A 25501-nucleotide genomic window follows, 5' to 3' on the forward strand; every position below is an offset into this window, starting at 1 on the left:
CTGTTACCTACAATTTGATGTTATACAAAGGCTAGGAAGAAAGCATCTGAGTTTCTACATCCTCCATCTCACTAAGGATAGTCCAGCAAATTAAAACACACGTAAATAATGGGATAATTAGTTACAGACTGGATATGCAAGATCGTTATTGTAAACCGCCCAGAGTCCCTCTCTTGGGGGAGATGGGCGGAAATTAAATTTGAATAATAAATAAAAATAATAATAAACTGGGAATAACACGTATGGCTTAAAGCAATGGGAGGATTTTAGGTTACCATGAGTAAAAATAATTGGCTGTGCAACTCCAAGGCTATAAAACAGTGCATTGAAGAAGAAAAACCAGAGCCTTTCCTTCTTACGCATTGTCTCCTTAGCTTGATATTTGATTTTTTTAAAAAACAGGAACAATACAGCTCAGTACTATTCTAAAGTAAAGAAGCTGTAAAATGTATTGTTGTTTTTGGAAGGATGCCTATCACTTAACAAAGTGACAGACTTGCCTAAATCAACAGTAATCATTATTAAATGCTACTATAGTATAAAAGTGGTATGTGGAACTGCTTTAGGGACAGGTAAAGCTTGGCAGTTCCCATAGGACTACAGAATTTTTAATGCAAGAATATGAATTTAAGAATTATAAAGTAGTTCTTTATGTAAAGCCATCCATTTGCTCATTCTTACTTCCTTCTGGGATGCTGGCCAAACATGTGTAATAAGTGGGATCAAGAGTCAAATAAAGCACACAGATATACACATATCTGGCAGTTGCCCAGAATGTGAGTTCACACAGCTCTGTCAGGAAAACATTCCTAGAGGAGATTATTCTACTGCAAATTGCACCAGATAGGAAGTCTCATCTACCAATACTTCACCTGGAAAAGGCTAATTTAAGGACATAGTTTAAGCATTTCTCTCAGTGTTCTTTTCATGAATTCATCTGTATAATTTAAGAAGGATAATTTAAGACCACAGAAATGAGCCCCAAAATGGATGGACGGACTGATTATACGCCTGACAGAATTTCTGCCAGCAGCCTGCAGGCCTGTTTAGTATCTTATTCAAGTTCTCAATAGGTTATCAGTTTTCTTTTGAGTCATCATTCAAAATAATACAAGAGATCCTGGACATCTGAGAAGTCTCCCCATCTCCAACCACTTCATTTTTAAACTAAAAAGGCAGATGCCAGGTTCAGCACAACTGCATGTAGGTTGCTTGCCTGTCCCCAATCTACCATTTTTCTGATCAAAACTCCCTTCCTTAAGTTGCTCTTTACCTACAAAAGAAAAGATATTGGGATCCTTGATAATTTCTCACTGTAAATAGGAAAATTAGCCTTTGCAAAACTGAAAAAGTCATCAAGCAAAAGGATTCTCAATACTTCAGATGGATGCTTTTCAGCGACAAGTACTCTTCATGCATCTCCCATATAAACCAAAGCCTTAAAATACTCCAGTTATAGTTGAGATGTTTACACGTTCACAGTAAATCTTTTCCTACAGCCATTTTCTTTCTTGCTTCCCCCAAACAGGAACATTACAAAAATGTCACCTGAGTTTTAATGTCCAAAAATTGTTCAGAGATGCAGAACTATTACATTTTTCCATATTGCCCTTCTTTCAAGTAGCTCAGGTTACTGTACTCAGTGCCTCTGCCTCCAGTTTATCTTCCCAAAAGATACATTCAAGTAACTGTATTGTCTGTGTAATAATTGACTGGTTGTTTATTTTCTTAAATCTAACCAAATACAGAAGCAACTCCCTGAAATGCTACATAATGACAAGGCAGCAAGTTTCGCAGGTTGAAACTGTTATTTTTTTGTGTTTTAGCAAACCAAAACTTACCAAATGGCACATAATTGCAAATAATTAACTTGACGACCATGCTTTAATTAGATGTAAACCAGATGGGTATCTGAAACTCCCACTCGTCTTCATATATGCATATATGCTTCAAGTTTTTATCAAACACACTAAAAATATAGTTTTCCACAGTCACATATACCCAGTTTAAAATGGAACTAAAAAGGCTTACTTACAAGTAACATTAAGGTTAACAGTCTATGAGCTGCTGTGTATCATGGAAACACAAGCACATACCCAGAAACAATTCTGTTTTGGGGCATTAAGGGTAAAAGACAGAAATGATGATAAATCATGATTGCTGGCAATCCTTTATTAGTAATTATAAGATAAAACAAGACTGATTGCTCTAGTAACAGGGTTAGGACTAGGAAACAACTGGGATGGGAAAGGGAGCAATAACAATAACCAAAACTGGAATAATTTGCAAGGATGGCCAAGGTATAGCTCTCTTTAAAACAGTAAGTCAAAGCACTCTGTTCATGCTGTCTAGTGATTGATCTAAGACATGCCGCTGCACATTGGATTATCTGCAGATTTGGATCACCAAAGTTTCCAATGTAGTTGTAAGTATGGTCAGTTCAAACTCTGCTGCAATGAAAACAGATGAAATCCACACAGTAGGAAAAAACAAAAGTTTAAGAACAGATTACAACATCCTTGGAAATATTACAATACTTGTTTTCAAATATTGTAAGACTAATAAAAGCTTTTCGGTCCCCTACAGAAACTGATAGTGATCTCTAATTCTCACCTTCAAAAAAGCAATCACTCAATTTTCAATCCCTGGAAATTCCCACTAGATCTAAATTCTGTCTGTCTCTAGAGACCTGAAATGCCAAGTGTATTAATCAAAGTTAATTAAGAGACTTCATTACAAGGGCTACAAGCCTAAATAAATGTTAAATAAATCACTCCTAACTAATGGGGGCAATGCATTTTCTCTCAATACCCCTCCACATACTTTGGGGGTGTGCAGTTGTACACATACTTAGAAAATGCATTTATTCAATTTAGTGGCTCTGCAACTCCACAAGCCTCTGGGCAGCTTACTACTTTAAAAGCTGGAAAACACTAACAACAACATAGAACCCACATGTCCAGAAGACAACAGATGCTTAACAATTAAAGAAGTATACAGAGGCACAATGCCCACCCTGCAAGACCTGGGAGTATAGCCAAGTTTTCAATGACTTTCTGAACAAAATTTGGATGGAAATCATACAGATCTCTGGGTGGATGTGTTCCAGAGGGCAGACACCATGGCAGAGAAGGCACATTACCTAGGTCCCAATCTGAAAGCACCCACTTTACCCAATCTTGTAGGAAGGCAGAAACTATTGGCGATAGGCAGTCCCTCAAACAGCATTATAACTTGGAGGGCTTTATGGGTGGTAAACAGCACCTTGAATTGCACTTGGAAGCTTAATGGCAACCAGTAACGATACTGGCACAAAAGCATCTCCTTGAAAGAAGGAAAATGGGTTGAAAGTAGTACTCAAGGGTCCAGAAACAGGTTAGCATACTTTTTCTTCCAAATAATGCAAAAAATGCTTGAGTGGTTGATAACTGACTTCATGTCTCATAAAAAATATCCCAATCAGTTGATAAATCTACATATTACACATCCCCCAATCCAAAATAGTATGTTTTCACTGCAAAGCATTATTTCCCAAACATGAAAGAACATGTGTCAGAGCAAAAATTTGCAGGAATACCATTCAGTACCTAGACAGATTAATGCATAAAGTGTGACAAAGAAGCACATGAACATGAAATCTTAATAAATAAAAGTATATAATCTGATAAATCTCACAGAGGTTTGGTGGGATGAGACTCAGGATTGGAAAGACTTTAATTGAAATGTTCATCTTATTTAAAAGAATAGCCAACAGAAAGACAGTGGGTTAATATTATACATAAATAATATACACATCCCCATAGAAATCCATGAAAGAGACTAGTAACCTTTTTAAAATATCTAGGCAAGAACAAAACAACAGGGTTCACACCACAGAATAAATTCATCATATTCTGTAATCTAGCCAATGAAAGAGAAATGAAATTGAGATTGTTGCATAGCCTTTTACCCAATCAAATGACCAAATGATAACTTTTTCCAAACATGACCAAAAATATTCTTGGAGGTATATTAAAATAGAAATGGAAGTTTTCAAATGTTGTAACCTGTTAGAAGACAAGTCCTGCAAATAAAATATCCACTAAGTTTTCTACTTATTTTTATAATCCTATCCCACAGAAAACATACTACACAAGATGGGACTTTTGTTATTTTGGACTGAATCTTGATAAAGAGAGAACTGATTAGCAAAGTGAAAATAATACAATCCTTGTTTGGTATTGGCTTAACACCTTATGATTTGTAAACTACACTTTATGGCTTATACGTAAACACAGCAAATGTAGTTATTCAAGAAATTATGGTAGAACATGGCTTAACACAGTGTGAGAACCATAGCTGATTTCAGGTATTAAACACATGGACTTTAATTTTCATTAGTCTCATTATTATTCATGATGATGCCTGAGAATATAGGCATGCACCACGTACATTGACCAATAAGCAGCTCAGAGTTTACATATGTCAGCATTCACATATATTTATGCTGTATTACAAATACATACATTCCTGGTTTTGAATTTTACTACCTCACTACACAAATCTCCTTTGTACTGTCTATTCTATCACTATCATCATCTCATAGGATCACAAGTTCATATTTACATTAAATCAGTCAACAGCTGGAAGATGTTTAGAAATGTAATATTTTGCAGTTGGAAAATGCTTTTGTACATGTGCAAATAACAAAAGAGAGTAATTGAAAATGTTGATATTGTTTCCCTATGATAGCCAGTTAACAATATGAATAATTGGTTGTATTCAGCTTAGCTCAGTTATATAAAGAACGTACAGCTCATTCAAGCAGGTAAGAATTCCTAATTACCACTACAATGGCAGTCTCATATTAATTCCTCAGAGCATCAGTTACTTCACATACAGCCTGGTGAGCTTGCATACAACCCCATCTGAGGAGTTTTTGAGGTCTGCCTTATTACACTTAGTAAATACAGATGTAAGAAGCAGCAGCATTGGTACAGATTTTAAAGGGAAACATATAAGCAAATTGGCGTTGCTACCTCAAAAATCACTAACGTGTGATGCACTTGTATACCAGCTCTTGTAAAAGAATAGTGGAGCACTGGCCCTTCCTGTCCATGTTTGCATCTGGTTGGCCATTGTGTGAAACACAATGCTGGACTGGATGGGTTGTTAGACTGTTCCAATTGAGCTGTTTTTATATTCTTGTTCTGTTTGTATTTTTAAAATATTTTTTTTCTGAATCAACTGATAACATGTAACAAAGGTTTCTCCATTCTACTTCACATTTAGTTCTCTAAATGTCTATAACACACAACTCTCAACATCTCTGGCAACTGTGGCCATTAGGGAAGACTGAGGATAGGTACAGTTACTGTAGGTATAGTTGCAAAAGCTCCTTTTCAAAATTAAGTGCATCCTTTTCTATAGCCTTATTGAACCAAGTGTCCTCAGCTGCCTTTACTTGTTAGAATGTTAGACAGAACAATAGTTCTCAAGGATACACAGAAACAAATGACTTAGTTTGCTCCTGCCACATGATTTTAACACTTCAAATTGCTACCTTATTTCTTTTTTCCTGAAGAAAACAATTTTCTGCAACACCCACCCACATCTGCTCTGTCAACAAAGGAGTACATGGAACCAGATGCTATGAAATCAAGTTTCCAGCATTTTTATGGTGCAATTATTTATTTAAAAATAGTATAAACCTGCACTTTAGCCAAATGGTTTCTAGACCAATAAAAAAATAATGTAGTCATTGAATGCAAGTTTACAACATCATCATCATTATTATTAAAGAATGAACATGCCTGCACCATTTGGTGACGCCATTTTGCACAAGGCAATAGGTTATGTCAAGCAATACAATTATGGCTCAAAATTTTAACTATTTCTCCAGGGTTATAATTGTATTTTGCCAAAGGGAGGTGAATGACATAGCTGGCCACCAACAATAATGGAATGGATGAGATACTACAGAACTTCCCAAAGTAAGGAGAAAAAAAAAAGAAGAGCCCACTGGTCCAAGCCATGATTATCAAAGAGCTTTAAAAAAGATGAAAAGATATAGGTTAAAGTGATAGCTACAACCACTAACACTGATCACAGAAATCCGTTATTAAATGTCTGCTTCAAATAATTTGCAAACTTTTATACAGTAAAATTCAGTTATATAAATAACACACAGCTCTCTTAAGCAGGAAAGTTCCTAACACCGCAATGGAATTGTAATTATAAATCCACTGAGTATTTCTGTATCATACAGAACCAAATTGAAGGATTATTTATTTATTAAACAAATTTATAAGGCCACCCAACTCACACACGGTGACTCCGGGCAGCTTATGGAAATTAGGCTTAAGTTCTCATACATTAAGGATAGGTTAACACAGGGATTTTCAAACTTTTGCAATACTCTAAACCCTTAAAATGATAAATGAATTTGTGCAACCGTCATGAATGAAGTTAATAATTACATTAGAGTTAGGATTAGCCAAAAAATAAATATACCACCAAATAAAGATACTTTCATCATACTTTCTTCTGTGGCCCCTGTCTGTGGTGGCTACCAGGATAAAGTTGTAGAGAGAAAATATAGCTTGGCAAAAGTAATTCTTCTCAAACCTTTTTACAATAGTGAATGCAAGATAAATATATTTCTGAGGAAGTATCATGTCTCACCTGTCTGTTCCGTTCATCCATTATTCTTGTGATCTGTATTTTCTTCCTCCCCATTTTGTCCTGTTTCTCTTTTTATACTCCAGAACCACACAAGTAAAAGGATCCACAAGCTTTGTATCCTAGCACATGGTAGGCATTTCTCTTCCACAACTAAAGCCCAAGCACAGAACCATGCACTGTACTGACTTAGAAATCTAGAATGAAGAAAAGAAGAAAATCAGTTAATTTGTTAAAAATACGTATTTCGTATCAGTAATGTTCCTAAATTAGTGTTGTGCATCTTCTCCCAACAGTCAAGTGAACCTGGAAAATGACATGTCTGCTTTAATGAGTTGCATTCTCACTTCTGTATGCTCAAAAGCTCCTTTTCCAAATTAAGTCCAAAGCATTAGACAATTCTATTATATACGGATAGCCTTGGGAATATGGTCCTATTATGTTTTAACATTACAGCACTCACGTTACAAGGTCAAGTCTAATTCAACCACAGAAGCCATGTCAAGGTTGCACCACTCACCCAATGCTTTCATATGTAAAGAAATCAACAGCTGCTTTTTAAAAGTCCTGAGCCAGTTTTTCAGATATATTATAAGGCAAAATGTATTCATTATTCACTGTGAGGTATTTATATCTTTTCAAGATAAAATTCCTTTTAGATTCTATATTTTACATTGATTAAATCAAAATATTTAGCTTTTCTGTTTCACTGTCGACAGGATAAAATTCCTTTCAGGAATTGGACGCCTCATTCCAATACTTTCCACCAAGAAAAGTCAAATTGAAGTTTAACATTTCTGGGCCTGGTTCCATTTTCAGTATTTTTCTGTGCCTTCTTCCCTGACAACTGTGTAGGCTCACATACAAGATACTATTCAAGAACTAACAACTTCTGAATGCTGTTTAAAAATAAATCCATTTGAGACTTTTCTATGCAGCACTTCATTTTCCCAAAAGGCTATTTCACAGGAACATACGGATTGACAAATAGCTGAGAAATTCAAGGTTATATTCATTACTGTAAAACTTGCAAGTTTTCACACATCACTAACAAGCCAATTACCAATCTGAACATTTCTTTGCTGCTTGCACATTTTTCCAACTGTAACGCTACGTCATTGGCCACATAAATGGAACTAAAGGCTTGTAAATTTATTAACAGATGACCTATACCTAAAAAAAAGTATCTGTGCTGCTGATTTCTAAGGTTTTTACACAAAGGATTGCAATACATCGTGATGAAGCAGCAAACATGAACAAGCTTCAAGCAAATTAGCCAGAAAGAAAGAAAGAAAGAAAGAAAGAAAGAAAGAAAGAAAGAAAGAAAGAAAGAAAGAAAGAAAGAAAGAAAGACAGACAGACAGACACATGACAGTGAGCATGTTGAACAGCAGAATCAAGACATCGTTATCTAGCAAACAAATGCTTATAAAGAAGGCACAAAATAGAGAAAATGGGACACAGAACTCATTCGGGGTAAGAATGAGAGACCAGTAGGCCTTCAATTATTACCAAACCACACCTTCCAGGTATCCTTCACTATTGGCCGAAGTGACAAGAGTTATCTTCAGCAGCAGTTGAAGAGCCTAGGTTCCCCATTTCTCTGAAAACAACTATAGCATCAAAGCACATAGCACAATACAGAGCAGATGTGACAACTATGGAGAAGAATAAGCAACCACCAATAACAAAGTTCAGAAAATGTGGTCCAAATCAGGCATTATCTTCAAAAACATGGGTTAGAATGAGAACCTGGAATGTGTCACTAATTGGTACATATCCTTCCTACTATAGTCTGCAGCACAATCTGGGCCTACAGAAAGTTAGGAGTCTGTAAAGAGATCATAAGGAATGAGGAAACTTTTTCACACGATGGCTTGTTCTTTTGAAGTCAATCTGGAAATGCCTCTCCCCCAGCTGTCCTGATTGGGTTAATCTTGATTCTCAATACAAAATCAGACACTCAGATTGCCTAGAAAAATACTGATATTTGAAGTATGCAGAAAACAATTTCTCATTCCTTTTAGGTTCTTTGGAGATTCTTAGCCTTAAGAGGCTCAAAAGTATTTCACAATCTTCAGAACATTGTGCTCTTCTCTGGGTAGAAGGTGAGCATCAGTGGCAACCTGGAAAACATATTTGTGTCCCTGTGTTCAGGATCCAATTAGCGTTTCTTGGAAAAGGTGAAAGATCCCCTGTGCAAGCACCAAGTCATGTCTGACCCTTGGGGGGGGGGGGCGCTGCTTTCGCGACGTTTTCTTAGCAGACTATAAAGCGGGGTGGTTTGCCATTACCTTCCCCAGTCATCACCTTCCCCAGCAAGCTGGGTGCTCATTTTAACAACCTCGGAAGGATGGAAGGCTGAGTCAACTTGAGCCGGCTACCTGAGAGAGAATCCAGCTTCCACTGGGATCGAACTCGGGTCGTGGGGAGAGTTTCAGCTGCAATACTGCTGCCTACCACTCTGCGCCACACGAGGCTTAGCATTTCTTAGGTTTGCCCAAAACTTGACTCTATCAGTGGGCTTTTATTTTTCTTCATACAGGAAGTTGGAGGCCTTCTGAAATGTGTGTGGGTGTGTACTTCCAAATTAGTAATTAAGAAAGCATACCAGGAGTGAATAAATTGAAGACCACAGTTTTACCATCAAAGTTTCTGAAACACGTCATGCCACTGGAATGATCCATTGGGAATTTATTCCACATTTGGATTAAAACCATTTTTTAAAGCACATATTGGTCAACTTTCCTCCCCTAGGATATATACAGTTTATCGATGTGTTTCTGATTTGAAAAGACATATGGAAACAATTCTACAGCACATACTTGATAATGGCAGATCTTCCAAACAATAATCACCCTAAAAATGCAACTTGCAAGCCCTATTGGCATACTTTGGAGAACAAAAAAATAGCATGAGCTGTGTTTCTTCCAGACAATTTGATTTCCTGCTAAATGGCTACTGTTCTCTGCCAAGAATATTTCAGTATTTCAATGAATGCTAAGTTCTTCAAGACTGGGAACAACACCAACCCTTAAAAAGGAGTAACTGCACATATTACATAGAATAGATATCTGACTGCATATGCATCTTGCAGTAACCGCTATCCTCTGTCAAAAGTCCATTTGGGATATTTTACAAGCACTTTTAATCTACAGTTGATGTCACAGAATAAAGACTGAACGATCCTTCTGCTCTGACTGATCAAATGTCTTAAAACATATAAAGCACGTTATTTTCTTTCTAAATAGCTGATTAAAAAGGCTTTACAGCCAGTAACTACATGGACAGGCCTACCATTCTTTCCTTCCAGGATATTTCTTTGACTTCCACTTTAGCCCAGGGATTCCCTGGTGGCAACCCATTCAAGTACAAAACCAGACTTTACCTTGTTCACCTTTTCAAGATCAGCCCACTTCAGACAGGTGCTGCTGTCTGTTGTGCAAGTATTTTATTCCATCAAAATCAACAACTATCATACTGTATTGCCAAGTTTTTTAAAAATGTTCTGATTGGCATCAAGCAGAAATATGTAATAGGGCCATGAAGCACTTCAGAAATTATTTAGAACAGGTCCTTTAGAACATATGGGAATACAAACATAGCATGTACCTACAACTCTTTAAACTGACTGTGTGATTTCCTAGCATGACACAGCTGCCACATAAGCCCTGAAAATAATGAAGCTGCTTTAAGGAGTTGCAGTAAGTGCTCTGGTCATGTGCCCATGCACCAGTATTGCATAAACTCTAATACGTAACAATATGTAGAACCTCCAATTATTAAAAAAAAAAATCCCCACATATTAGTTATTTCCAAAGAACCTACAACATCTAAGCATGGAATATCAAGCAAGACAAAAGACAGTTCCTACACAGACTTACGCTGTCTTTGCAACATGAGACAAGGCAACAGGCTAGCACTCATAGGTTTTTACAGGACCAAAAAAGATCCAACATTCCTGATAATCCAATAAACATGAAAAGGTGTACATATTGACAACTAGGTAGAGGAAGATATTAGACTATCCATATAGTGTACAGAACATCAGACAGAAATTATGGGTGTGCACCAGGAGCTATGAACTGTTACAGAAGAAGCATACTCACTGAAGTCAAGACAGACATTGGGGGGGGGGGATAAGTAGTAGTAAAGTTATCATATTGCATATCTGCACCAGTGACATGGAAAGATGTAACTGTGTGATTCAGGAAGCAAAACTTAGGTTGCAAGGTATAAGGTTCAAGGTAATTTTCCCTTGAAATGCTTTTTCTTGCACATATTTATTTATACTTCTGTAAGAGTTTCTAATCAGCTTATCTCAAGGAGGCTATTGCATAGCTTAGAAGAGCAGAGAACAAGGTTATCAATAAGAATTACCCAAAATAATTATGATACATTAGCACCAAAACCAGATTTTTTCTCCTAAAGCTGGCTACTGTGAGAATCCTAATTATGATTCCAACACAGTTCTTAATGAACTTAAGGAAAAAATAAAATAAAACAGCCAAAATAGAGTGTTCAGTGTGAGGCTACTGTGGGATTTAAATTCCACAAAGCTATTATTTTCCCCGTTAAAAAAAGACTAAAGCATCCTTGGATTTTTCTTTTTTCAGTAGCGTATCTGAACATTTTATGAGAACCAACATGTGGAAAAGGCAATCAATCTCACAGCCACAACTTAAGTGCTCCTACCAAAAATTGCTTTTAAGTCTAAAAATAGGAGATCCAACGACGTATCTCCTGCCTTCTAATCTTATCTAAATGATTAGGCACAGGGCAAGGGAAGAGGTATAAAACAGACATCAGTCTTAGAATACTACAGTGAAGAGGTGTCACCTTTTCAAGAATGCAGTTTCAGGCTGTGTAGTTTGTAGTTTTATACACATACATACTATGTAATATTATAGTGTGTTTTTGTGCCTTCAAGTCAGTATTGACTCCTGGTGACTGCCTGGACAAGACTCTGTAGTTTTCTTGGCAAGATTTCAGAAGTTGTTTGCCACTGTCTTTTTCTTAGGTCTGAATATGTGTGACTAGCCCAAGGTCACCCAGCTGGTTTCATGTCTAAGGCAGGACTAGAACTCAGGGTCTCCTGGTTTCTAGTCCAATGCCTTCATCACTACACCAAACTGGCTCTTATAGTATTGTAGAGTAGATAGCACCTAAGAATGGTCCCCTTCAAATGGAACTCAGCTCCTGGTGACCATGTGGACATGCTCCCTTGGCAACAACATGGAAGCGATTTGCCCCTGCCTTCTCTTTTACAATGTTTTTCATCTTCCAAAGTCTTTCCTACACCTCGGGTACTTCCTGGAGGTCTCTCATCTATGTACTTACTAGGCCCATTGTACTTCATTTTTTGAGATCAATGAACACTGGCCAAGCGTTGGCCTCCGCTTTGACTTAATGTACTAAATTGTTAGAAATTGTAATATCTTCTGGTCACAACTTCTTTGGAATCACAGTGTATACAACAGCATGGGGCCTGAGAAAAGGGTCTGCACCTAAACAGAGGAGCAAATAAAAGCAGTCTACAAGAAAGCAATCTGAGCAAGTGAAAACGAACAGCCTACAGTTGCCTGCCTCCAACACACCACCCCTGAAAATGCACCCTGACTGACCCCATTTTTAGATGGGCAGGTCCACCCACAGGCTAACACAGCTCTGAGTTAGCCAACAGGTAGACTGGGCCAACAGGATCATTTCGTAAGCAGGATTTTACCAAGTGTGCTGTTCTGAGCCACAAGTTATTTTGTCAGTGCAAAAAAGCAATTTCCTTTGAATTGCCCTATATCTTCCACCTCTTCCATTTAATTCTGAAATGCTAATCTAGGGCTACTGTATGTATTGGAAGAGGGCTCCAAAGGGAGTGTGTACTGCATGCCAAAATTCTTTAAACAATGCTTCTGACCAAATGTTATATCTTAATGGATGGCATGAACGTATCAGGTAACAGCTAGGAAAAAATATTTTTAAAATTCAACTGTTACTCTGTGTCCCACCCTTTGGAACACTCTGCCCCTGGAGGTGAAGCTAGCCCGTTTGCTTCTGACCTTCCTGAAGACCTGGATCTGCCACTTCGCTTGGGGCGGGAAGGGGAGCAGTTACCCCTGGGGATGGCTGGCGCCTTAGAGTGCTCCCCACATACATATGAACTGAATTAGATCTTTTACCGCCACCTGGATTTTACCTTTTACCTTTATATTTTGTATTTGTATTTATGTTTTATATACTATTTATGGTTATTGTTTTTAACTTGTTAGCTTTATTGTAAACCCCCCAGAGTCCCTCTTCTGGGGGGAGATGGGCGGCAAGCAAAATTTGAAAATAAATAAAAATAAAATAAATACTTAATTAACATGTCATGATGAGTTTTACAAAGAAGGACCTTGCCATGCATAACACACTTAACTATATATATTTTATATCCATACAGATCTCTTTATACTTCAAATTTAGTTACTACCCATCTCACTCAGGGAACGACTCTGGGCGACCCATGTATTGCCCCAAGGAAAGTAGAAAATTTATGTTTGATACATGGCAAGACTCAAAAGTATACAGTGACTCCTTGTTGTTGTTTGTTGTTTATTCGTTTAGTCGCTTCCGACTCTTCGTGACTTCATGGACCAGCCCACGCCAGAGCTTCCTGTCGGTCGTCAACATCCCCAGCTCCCCCAGGGACGAGTCCGTCACCTCTAGAATATCATCCATCCATCTTGCCCTTGGTCGGCCCCTCTTCCTTTTGCCTTCCACTCTCCCTAGCATCAGCATCTTCTCCAGGGTGTCCTGTCTTCTCATTATGTGGCCAAAGTATTTCAGTTTTGCCTTTAATATCATTCCCTCAAGTGAGCAGTCTGGCTTTATTTCCTGGAGGATGGACTGGTTGGATCTTCTTGCAGTCCAAGGCACTCTCAGAATTTTCCTCCAACACCACAGTTCAAAAGCATCGATCTTCCTTCGCTCAGCCTTCCTTATGGTCCAGCTCTCGCAGCCATATGTTACTACAGGGAACACCATTGCTTTAACTATGCGGGCCTTTGTTGTCAGTGTGATGTCTCTGCTCTTAACTATTTTATCGAGATTTGTCATTGCTCTTCTCCCAAGGATTAAGCGTCTTCTCATTTCCTGACTGCAGTCAGCATCTGCAGTAATCTTTGTACCTAGGAATACAAAGTCTTTCACTGCTTCTACATTTTCTCCCTCTATTTGCCAGTTATCAATCAAGCTGGTTGCCATAATCTTGGTTTTTTTGAGGTTTAGCTGCAAGCCAGCTTTTGCACTTTCTTCTTTCACCTTCATCATAAGGCTCCTCAGTTCCTCTTCACTTTCAGCCATCAAAGTGGTATCATCTGCATATCTGAGATTGTTAATGTTTCTTCCAGAGATTTTAACTCCAGCCTTGGATTCCTCAAGACCAGCTTGTCGCATGATGTGTTCTGCATACAAGTTGAATAGGTAGGGTGAGAGTATACAGCCCTGCCGTACTCCTTTCCCAATCTTAAACCAGTCCGTTGTTCCGTGGTCTGTTCTTACTGTTGCTACTTGGTCGTTATACAGATTCTTCAGGAGGCATACAAGATGACTTGGTATCCCCATACCACTAAGAACTTGCCACAATTTGTTATGGTCCACACAGTCAAAGGCTTTAGAATAGTCAATAAAACAGAAATAGATGTTTTTCTGAAACTCCCTGGCTTTTTCCATTATCCAGCGGATATTGGCAATTTGGTCTCTAGTTCCTCTGCCTTTTCTAAACCCAGCCTGTACATCTGGCAATTCTCGCTCCATGAACTGCTGAAGTCTACCTTGCAGGATCTTGAGCATTACCTTACTGGCATGTGAAATGAGTGCCACTGTTCGATAGTTTGAACATTCTTTAGTGTTTCCCTTTTTTGGTATGGGGATATAAGTTGATTTTTTCCAATCTGATGGCCATTCTTGTGTTTTCCAAATTTGCTGGCATATAGCATGCATTACCTTGACAGCATCATCTTGCAAGATTTTGAACAGTTCAGCTGGGATGCCGTCTTCTCCTGCTGCCTTGTTATTAGCAATGCTTCTTAAGGCCCACTCAACCTCACTCTTCAGGATGTCTGGCTCTAGCTCACTGACCACACCGTCAAAGCTATCCCCGATATTGTTATCCTTCCTATACAGGTCTTCTGTATATTCTTGCCACCTTTTCTTGATCTCTTCTTCTTCTGTTAGGTCCTTGCCATCTTTGTTTTTGATCATACCCATTTTGGCCTGGAATTTACCTCCAATGTTTCTAATTTTCTGGAAGAGGTCTCTTGTCCTTCCTATTCTATTGTCTTCTTCCACTTCCGCGCATTGCTTGTTTAAAAATAATTCCTTATCTCTTCTGGCTAACCTCTGGAATTTTGCATTTAATTGGGCATATCTCCCCCAATCGCTGTTGCCTTTTGCTTTCCTTCTTTCTTGGGCTACTTCTAGTGTCTCAGCAGACAGCCATTTTGCCTTCTTGGTTTTCTCTTTCTTTGGGATGTATTTTGTTGCCGCCTCCTGAACAATGCTGCCAACTTCTGTCCAGAGTTCTTCCGGGACCCTATCTACTAAGTCCAGTCCCTTAAATCTATTCTTCACCTCCACTGCATATTCCTGAGGAATATTCGTGAGCTCATATCTAGCTGATCTGTGGGTCTTCCCTAATCTCTTTAGTCTGATCCTAAATTGTGCAAGAAGAAGTTCATGGTCTGAACTACAGTCAGCTCCAGGCCTAGTTTTTACCGACTGTACAGATGTCCGCCACCTTTGGCTGCAAAGGATGTAATCAATCTGATTTCGGTGTTGTCCATCTGGTGAAGTCCATGTGTAAAGCCGTCTCTTAGGTTGTTGGAAGAGAGTGTTTGTTATGCAGAGTGAATTGTCTTGGCAAAATTCTATCAGCCTATGTCCTGCTTCGTTTTGTTCTCCCAGGCCATACTTACCTGTAATTCGAGGTGTCATTTGACTGCCCACCTTAGCATTCCAGTCTCCTGTGATGAAAATAACATCTCTTTTAGGCGTGTTGTCCAGTAGGTGCTGCAGATCCTCATAGAACTGCTCTACTTCAGCTTCTTCAGCATTTGTGGTTGGGGCGTATATTTGGATCACTGTGATGTTAGATGGCTTGCCCTGAATTCGAATTGAGATCATTCTGTCGTTTTTGGGGTTGTATCCAAGCACTGCTTTAGCCACTTTACTATTAATTATGAAGGCTACTCCATTTCTTCTGTGGTCCTCTTGTCCACAGTAGTAGATCTGGTGGTCATTTGATGTGAAGTGGCCCATTCCAGTCCATTTCAGTTCACTGACGCCCAGAATGTCTATCTTTAATCTTGACATCTCACCAATAACTACATTCAATTTGCCCTGGCTCATAGATCTTACATTCCAGGTTCCAATGGTGTGTTGATCCTTAGAACATCGGATTCGCCGTTCACCACCAGCACCGTCGGCCGCTAACCGTCCTTTCGGCTTTGAGCTAGCTGCGTCATCACGACTGGGGCTAGTTGAGCTCATCCTCTGTTCCTCCCCAGTAGCATTTTGACCATCTTCCGACCTGGGGGTCTCATCTTCCGATGGTATACCGACATATCTCTGGTTGTACTGATCCATTTAGTTTTCACGGCAAGAATACTGGGGTGGGTTGCCATTACCTTCCCCAGGGATCGCATTTAGTCTGACCTCTCTGTCATGACCTTCCCGTCTTGGGTGGCCCTTCACGGTTTAGCTCATGGCATCATTGAGGTGCTCAAGCTCCAGCACCACGACAAGGTAACGATCCTTTGCGGAGAGTGACTCCTTAGCAAATTAATTTTGTCTGTTTTTCATGCAAAATTTATTAAAATGTTCTTTTTCTCCAGATTTACTTAAAAATAACTTTACAAGTAACTATGGATAAAATGAGTTATTTGCCTGATTTCAAGCAAGAAAACAATTTCAAATAAACAAAAACAAAAAACCCATTTACTGTCCAAGAGCAAGCCACGAAACTTAAAATATAGCACATCATTAATACTTACATATTAATGTAACACCATTAATACAGATGTAAGAGGAAAATACCCTATGAAGCTAGCAATTCATTGGAAGCACCAAACCTCACTATCCAGATGTGTGATGTGAGTTTCATACGAGTTATGTATGTTTTCCACCCGTGTCCAAGCAGTAAACTGAAATCAAGATACAGGACCTAATTCAGCATTATATACAGCAAAACACATTGTGCTTACCTCATCTCATTTTATTAAAGGAATAAAAAAGCTAATTTTTATTGCTTATGCACTCCACCTACTTGCCACTCCTTCCTTTTCTGTTCTGGCATTCTAGTAAGCCAGGAAGTCTTCAGCTAAACTTAAGCAGAAAGTGTTATGTTTCAACTGAAAAGGTGTGTTTCTAGCTTTAGAAGAAGGCAGGAGCTTAAGACAATTTCAATTCATGGTTTAGATTTTGGTTTACTCTGAAACTTCCAAACAATTTTTTTATAGAGTTAAGGTTATAAAACACCAAGATCAACTCAAAAAAAGGAATGCTTAATTGAGGCACAGAAATATAGTGCTCATACATGTACACCACTGTACATTTTGAATACCTTTAGAGAAAAATATCTATAGTACGTGATAAAATGTCCCATGAAACAAAGACTATTGTTTTTATATAAATTGTATTAAATGTTAATAGTTTTATTTCTTACAACCCAACTGGAGGCAAAGGCCAAATACAAAGGAAAAAGTACAGAAAAATATTTCTTTCTTTGAACAAGTTATCTGATCTCACATATATATTTCCTTCAAACAGCCCAACCACAAGGTAATGCTTCTGTCCCTTGAAGAGGAAAGATAACCTATTAAAAAAGAGATAATCTATTAAAAATAAAAATAGTTTCAAGATAAACTTTGAACTAAAATATCATTTCCACTTTGAATTCGAATTATTAGAGGTCTTAAGGGCTTACTGAATGACAGTATGCCAAAATTAGGAAGAACATCATCAGATTTTCTAATCCTTACTATAATAATCATTTCCATTTTGAAAGAAAAAATGGTAAACAATACAATGGCCATTACCATTTCTGACATTTAAAATTAGTGGAATGGGAGCTATGCAAATTTTTATTATTGTACCCTCCCCATATTTTTATCTAATTTTCAGTGCAGTTCAATACTCTCACTTGTTGAATCTCATGACATATTCGAACAGACAAAGAATCACTTCCATATACCTTTAACTATGCATTGGCAGTAAGATGCTCACAAAATCCCCTTATCTCTGTTAATTTCTTAACAGAAAGAATTTGGATAGCACTCTTCCGAAAAAAAATGAACAGGACAAGTTGAAATTCTATTGTTTTCTGGTCAGCCATGAAAATGTCACCACAATTAAGATCAGAAAGAAAGAGCAGAGAGTAGTAGATGGCTGATATATATGTATGTGCAATGGAAAGATCGTATCTCATTCTTCTGTGGAAGTGTGAACTATTCAGCTATTTCTAACAGAGTTCTGTCCTCAAAGAAAGGAAATGAGTTTTTGGAGGGAGATGGGTGGTGATAGAAATTTGAATAATTAATAAATAAATAAATTAAAGTATCAATAAATTAAAGCATAAAACTTAAATCCTGTTACACTGAATGCAATGAAACTTCTGATGTATTGGCATACTAATTCATTTATTTTAAAGGAGCATCAGGTTGATGTATTACCAGGCTACAAACCTGAAGACTATCAGTTATAGTCCTGCCTTAGGCACAAAGCCAGCTGGGTGACCTTGGGCCAATCACTCTCTCTCAGCCCTAGGAAGGAGGCAATGGCAAACCACTTCTGAAAATCTCGCCAAGAAAACTGAAGGGACTTGTTCAGGCACTCACCAGGAGTCAACACTGACTTGAAAGCAGTCAATCAATCAACCAATCAGTAATTAAAGTTGGCAGATTTTCTAAAAAACAAAGTACGTTTCCAGAAACTTAGTAGTTAGGGGTCTGCACGCTATATTAAACTAATAAGACTTCACTTAGTAGATATCGGTCACAATCAAGAGAGATACTTATTATGAATGTAAAAATAGCCAAGAAATAAACATAATTACCCATAAACCCATAATCAAGCAATCAATACCAATAGTAACAATTCAGCCCCCTCCAAGGTTCACTTACACATGTCTATGTTAAAAACGTAAAGGGGATAATGACTGTATTTTTCAATATTATATTTTATGAGCAGACACTACAAACTGGTAATAGTGGAGTTATAGTGCATGCCAGATGCTTCTGCAAATCTAATGCAACAGAAGGATGAGTCCCTGCCAAATAATCCAAAGTTGGCAGAACATCCTCAAGTCTTTCACTATCTCCTTGCCTGAAGAGCTATAGCAGCTGAAGCAATGTCTGCTTATGATTGGCTGGCAACAGCTGAAATGCCAACAACCACACTGATCTACTATTTCAACCTGCATCAGCAAAAAGTGGGGGCCGGTGAGTATCAGCGTAACTTGAAATTGTTATTCATTTTCAATTTAACTGTTTTTCCTCGGTAATTCACAGCATGCCTTTGATTGGTGTTTTAAATCCAGTGCTTACTGTATTGATGTAGTGACAAATTTTTAGCAATCTTTTTTTCTACCAGTTAATAGCTCCTCTTCTTCTTTCACAGTTCAACTAATATTTAATCAGTAAGAACTGAAACTTTATTTTCCACAATACAACAAATAAAACCTCACTAAAACGAGTAGCAGTAAAGTTGTTTTTTTTATTAGTCTCCTAAAACCTCTTCCCATACATCATTCAAGATATGAACTGGACGCACGACCCTAATGTCTATATGCCCGGTTTATAAATCACACTAAGTCAAAATGTGTTTTGTTTGATTCTGGCTTAACATATGGAGTGAACCTGGTGATTGTGATGGTTTGTATAATGAATAAACTTCAAGTATGATTGCCTTATTGATTTCTGAATATCTATCCTAATCAATATTTTTATACAAGTACTGTATGTTTTACAGTTACAGAAAAATAAAACATTTATACAGGATTTAAAATGTGTCTAACACTTAAATCAGTCTAACAAATCTTGATTAATTTACGATACCAGAAAGTTATAAATTCCAAAATGTTCATTAACGATTTGACTACAGCTACCTTTGTATTATTAGCACAAAAACCAGGTACTAGGGCATTTAAACTATAAACTAAGTAACTTTCAGCACTGTGTATCTAAATTCATGCTAGTACAGGCTATGTGTTTTATGTGAGACTAACTCTGATCATCTCCTAGAACCTTTAACTGAAAATGTCATTTCATGCTAAGAATTTATTGGAAGACACATACAGCGTTCATGCTGAAATATTCATTTTTGCTCCCAGCCATTTTAACATTTAAAACCCTAAATTGCTTATGTTAAGGCTCTCCTAGGAAATGCTTTTTCTCTTATCAGCACACATGCACATGGAGGTTACACAGGACCCCTTCCTGTGTATCAATGTAGAAAATGCATATTCTCAGTGATAGTACCCTTATTACAGAACTCTCCTGTGGAATTCAGTAGAGTCCTGATTTTTCAACATATCATTTGAGACAACATTGTTGGTGTGACCATTGGGGACAAAAAATTACTCTCCTCTTTTCTGGGGGGGGCATACATTCAGTTTTATGGTTAAAATCTTTGTCACTCTGAAGTCTGTCAAAGTCTGTGAAGACTTACGTTAAACAGTATGTCAATTAAGTGGTACTTACTGCCAATAGTAGAATAATTAACTGATAAATGGTAAATCCGAATTGGATATTCTCTTACTTTTATTAGTGGAAAACATAAATGGAATTTCTTAAATTATATTTGTTGACCACATAGTCATTTACAGACATACGAAGAAAGAAGAGAAAGCAATATAAAATATTTCTAGGGCAAGGAACTTTTATTCTGTTATCCTGTTCAATGCTGCTTTTCAGCTCTACGGGCTTCATTCTGGGCAAAACAATTGTAAACCCTTCTCACCAAACTGATGCACATCATTTACCAAACTACAAGGTGATTTAAAGAAATCAATTTTCTCTCATATCTACTCTTCAAATGGAGTTACCAAAGTTTTTAAATGGAAGGTATGCTTCATAAGAGAACATAGCTTCTGGTGTTTCAAAGGGGCCTGAAGATCTGGCTTTTCACCCAGGCCTTTGGCTAGGATGACTGAAGTCTCCTAAACTCGATTATTTTGTTTCCACCTGGCTTGTTATTTTGACATCTCTACTCTTTTTTGTTTGTTTTTATTGTCTTAATATTTCATGTTTTAAATCATTTGTAAAATGCCCAGAGTCGCTGGGAGTCAGGCAGCATATAAAATAAATACAATAACCCTAACAATTATAATAATGTAAGAGTAAATGCCATTAAACTGAACTTAATTATAAATAATCCTACATAGGATTTCATTAGAAGAGCAATGTACAGTAAAACTTCCACATTAACAAATAATACTCCTTTTAAAAGCATTACAAACCCTATTGCAGGAAAATAATCTAATTTTTAACAAATGTTTCACTGAAATATTATAATGTCTTCTCCTCTGCCCAAAGGCTGCAGTTTTTTGTTTGTTTGTTGTGCCTTCAAGTCACCCTTGACCCCTGGTGACCACATAGACAAGTCCATGCAGCTTTCTTGGCAATATTTCCGGAAGTGGTTTGTCATTGCCTTCTTCCTAGGGCTGAGAGTGAGTGACTGACCCAAAATCATCCAGATGGATTTGTGCTAACGTAGGACTAGAACTCATAGTCCCTCAATTTCTAGCCCAGTGCCTTTAACAACTACACCAAACTGCTGCTCAGAAGACACATCGTAGAGACAACATAAACATCACTAAAACAATGGATGACTTTTGTAGTAGCTTATAAAGCTGAATTTGTGCACTTACTACATGTTTAAAAGTCAAAACCAAGCATTGCTATAGGGATTAGGTACAGTCATCCAAATGTCTTAAATAGTTATTTGTAATCTACTTCACACTGAAGTCCACATTAGAGTGTGTGTGTGTGTGTGTGTGTGTGTGTGTATGTATGTATGTATGTATGTATGTATGTATGTATGTATGTATATGTATGTGCACATACACAGAATTTATTATCAGCCAAATCAATCCACTGCAGCATGAAGGCCTCTCCAATGAAGGTCATGGACCGTCATCTAGCACACTGATTCAGTGCAGGATGGTAATGTTTTTCAGCTTCCTAGTCTAACATACACATACACATGTGCGTGCACACCTATGTGTTTGTGTGTATAGCCAGAATTTTACAGGGTGAAGTTGATGTTACCTGTAACCAGAATATCTCAAGTCAGTCTTCTAATTTATTCTCTTGAAAGAGCAAAAATTCAAACAGGAACTAACAACTTAAAACCACAAAAGAATATGTGGTAAGTAGTTCTCTCCTCAAGATGCAGGTGTTGTTACAGCTACAAGGCTAAAACTATAGGTAAAAAAGACACATTATCTACTTTCCACAAAAGATCGGGAAATTGTAAGCAAGCATTTATTGAAAAGTTATCTATACTGCCAATTTTAGACAGTGTACACCTAAAATAATCAGGAGAGATTTAAATATTGCTCTGTACAATTTTGGCAGCATAAGCATAAAAACACATTATAAACTAGTTTGGAAATCTTCTGTCTTAGACTGATTACCTAGTTGTATAACATTATATGTAGCAGCCACATTCACATACAAGAAGCCGCTAGAAATCACGATTCCTGACTTTTCCTGTATAAGTTCTCTGCCAGTACATCTGCCTTTTTACTCCTGCCTGCTTCTTCCTACTAAGCTAAGTGGTAAAGTTAATCACAACCCGTGCCAACAAGATCCCATATCCTGGCTTGCTGCATTACTTATAAAGCAGAATCACACCTCTGTTTGTTTTTAGCTTGGAAAAAAGGTAACTGAAGGAACACCTGATCAAGATGCATAAGATCATACACAGCAAAGAGAAAATGAATAGGGATAAATTGTCCCTTTCTCAAAACACTAGGAGTAGGATTCAATAAAGATGACTATAAGGAGACTCAGAACAAAAAAAAAGTACTTATTCACAGAGCCATGCAATTAATTACACAAGACATGGTGATAACTACTAACTTGGAAGGCTTTAAAAGATTCAATAAATTCATGGAAGACCAGTCTATCAAGAGATACTATTAGTTTTGAAGACTCAATGCTAGTTCTGATTGATGACATGATTCAAATACAAGTTGCAGGGTCCAAAGACAGAAGTGGGATTTATTTACCTCGTGTTTAAAAGCATTCCAGAGGCATCATCAGAGCTGTTGTAATATGCAAAATTCAGAACTAGGATGGACCCTCACCTGATCCAGCAGGGCTGTTCTTATGTTCTCTGGGCAAAGAAGTCAGATCCAACTTAAAATTACCAAGAGTTATTTGTAAAAATCCCAGTTCACAACCCAACTATCCAAGTATATCATAGTTTTCAGATCATTAGGGTTAAAATATGCTATTCAATACATATCCAGACAGGGATGGATTACTATTCTTTGCTTCAAAATGTAAGGGCAAACACCATCATGGGGCAAGCATTATAAAATTCTAAGTAAGTCCGACTTAATGGTTTCATTTCTGTAAGGGTTTTAGTGACACTAACAAATTGTCTATTAATCTCTCCACAAGTGAACATGACTGAAAATGAAACAAATGAAGGTACAGTGGTATGATTAGGTGGTCAGTCACTTTTGCGAGAATTTTCAGCACTCTAGGCTAAAAATAACTATAAACCCACTATATGATAATCCAAATGCATTTTTTAAAAAAAATTATTATATTTTTACATATCAACACTGCATTTATTTCTCCAAGGATTTCTGAATCCTATACAAACAAGGTTCTTGATGAATTATGATGAATCATTTTGTAACTTTTTGAGTTTACTTACAAGCAAGTAGGTATGCAGCAGCTTACTCAAAAACTGAGCATATTACAAGTATTTAACTCACTATACAGTAGGCATAAGCATAAGATTGCTGTAATTCAATGTTTGTTTTCAACTGCCACTATATTTTACTCATTCACTGGATACTATGCCAGACACAGTTCTAAATCAGTCAGTCAACCACATGTAGTACATTTCAGCAAGTCTAATTTAAGGAAAACTCAGGAAGCAATAATATCTTGTAACAAGCTTGTTACAACCATACAGGAATTAGGGTAGAATGAGGAAAGTAAAGTGAACACGAAACTCTGCTGATTATACTGTAATCAAATCTTTCTACTGAAATCATACACAAATTTACTTACAGACAGCAGATACTCTGTCAGTTGATAAACTTAGAGTTCCCATACAATAGGAAGAAAATAGGTTTCATTTAAGCTGTACCTTTTACAATACATTTATATTCAGTTAATCTATTTGTCATTAATCTGTTCAGAGAACTTTCCTTGAACTAACTGGGGAACTTTAATATGCCTGGACTTTATCACAGCTCATAGCAAGACCACAATCTGTAGGCTTGTGTGAAGCCTCAAAAGGCAGTTCATTTTTGCCAATGCTTCACCAATCCACCTCCTTGAGGTGTGCTGTGCAAAATGAAGTGGCAGCCTCCACTTCTAAGCATCACATCAGGACATCTGTGCCACGTCAAACACAGCTTTGCTGGCCTCTGGCAACCCACTCCACATGCTCTGAGCAGAAGCCCAGAGGCAGAGCACCTTGCTTATCTGCATCACGGCACCAGCTGTAAGTGGATCGTTCCAGGTTAAGGTGCTGGACTGGCTCTAGAGTCCCCAAGTTCTTGTCTACGTTTAGCTATAGAAGTTCAGTGTCACTGAGTTTGGACCAGTCACTGTCTCTCAACCAAACCTATTTCACAAAACTGTTGTGGGAAAAAACAGGAGGATGGAGCATTATGTGTGCCACCTGGATCTCCTGAACAAAAAAGGCAGGATGTAACGTTAACGAATAAGAGGGAATCACACTTCATACAGCCCTAACAATTTGGACATATGCATAGCAACTCTTCCTGCAAAGCAAAACATTTAGCAGCAACATACACGACTAACTAGCTCTTGGAATTTTGTTCCTTGAGGATGATCCCCAGAGCTCAGAATTCTGTCTCTTCTTCCTCCATCCAACTAATCACCAAGTACTAGGAATGCGAATGCTTATTTTCAAAGGCCCAAAGGTCAGACAGCAGCACCACAACACTTGATAAAGGAACAGACTTCTTCCACTCAAGTTACTGCATTACAGCTATTCATACGACAGCACATTGTCATTGTAGATGTTCATCTGAACATAACTTATTCCAGCCAACACAAACTATCCTTTCCTATCCATACACACTGGGCTTCACATTCATACACTGTACTCCAAAAGATAAATATAGCCATTATTCTCTCACACATGCAGTAAAATATACTAGCCACTAAGCTGTAACTTAGCCATGAAAGCAAACATTCATGATGGTTTCACCTACTTTTGTTAGCAGCAACCTTTCAGGGTATTTATGTTATTATAACCGGAGCTGGCTGAATCATTTAAAAGGAAATAAGTAAAAGCAGAATTGATTAACATATTGGTCCTAAAGCTTTGATGGACTACCCATAATCTCCTAAAGAATCCTAAATTGTAGCATGTCTTTTATTTTTTTAATCTCCAGTTATGTTAACCAGCAGTCAGACTGAAAAGATAATTTAGTTTCAAAACAGGGAGGCTAATATAAGGAAAATTAACTTCAGCTTCACAGTCTCCGAGTTTCAGGACATATGCTGTGGAAATTTTCAGAAATTCAGAACATTTTGTTATTCACTTGAGCCATAATGTGGAAATAAATTATCAACTGTTACCG

The 25501-nt window shown here is 37.6% G+C and overlaps 1 protein-coding gene across 3 annotated transcripts in view; it reads right to left on the reverse strand.

Moving 5' to 3' along the window:
- The window catches only part of MEF2A (myocyte enhancer factor 2A), an 82331-nt gene that overhangs the window by 51797 nt on the left and 5033 nt on the right, over nt 1-25501 (reverse strand). For all 3 annotated transcript variants that reach the window (XM_063314490.1, XM_063314487.1, XM_063314489.1), the window contains exon 2: nt 6664-6857. In XM_063314490.1, coding sequence (XP_063170560.1) covers nt 6664-6717 — 54 coding nt within the window. In that variant the 5' untranslated portion in view covers nt 6718-6857. The remainder of the gene's footprint in view (nt 1-6663; nt 6858-25501) is intronic.

The sequence above is a fragment of the Candoia aspera genome, chromosome 13 (assembly GCF_035149785.1).
Source record: "Candoia aspera isolate rCanAsp1 chromosome 13, rCanAsp1.hap2, whole genome shotgun sequence".
Taxonomy (NCBI): Eukaryota; Metazoa; Chordata; class Lepidosauria; order Squamata; family Boidae; genus Candoia; species Candoia aspera.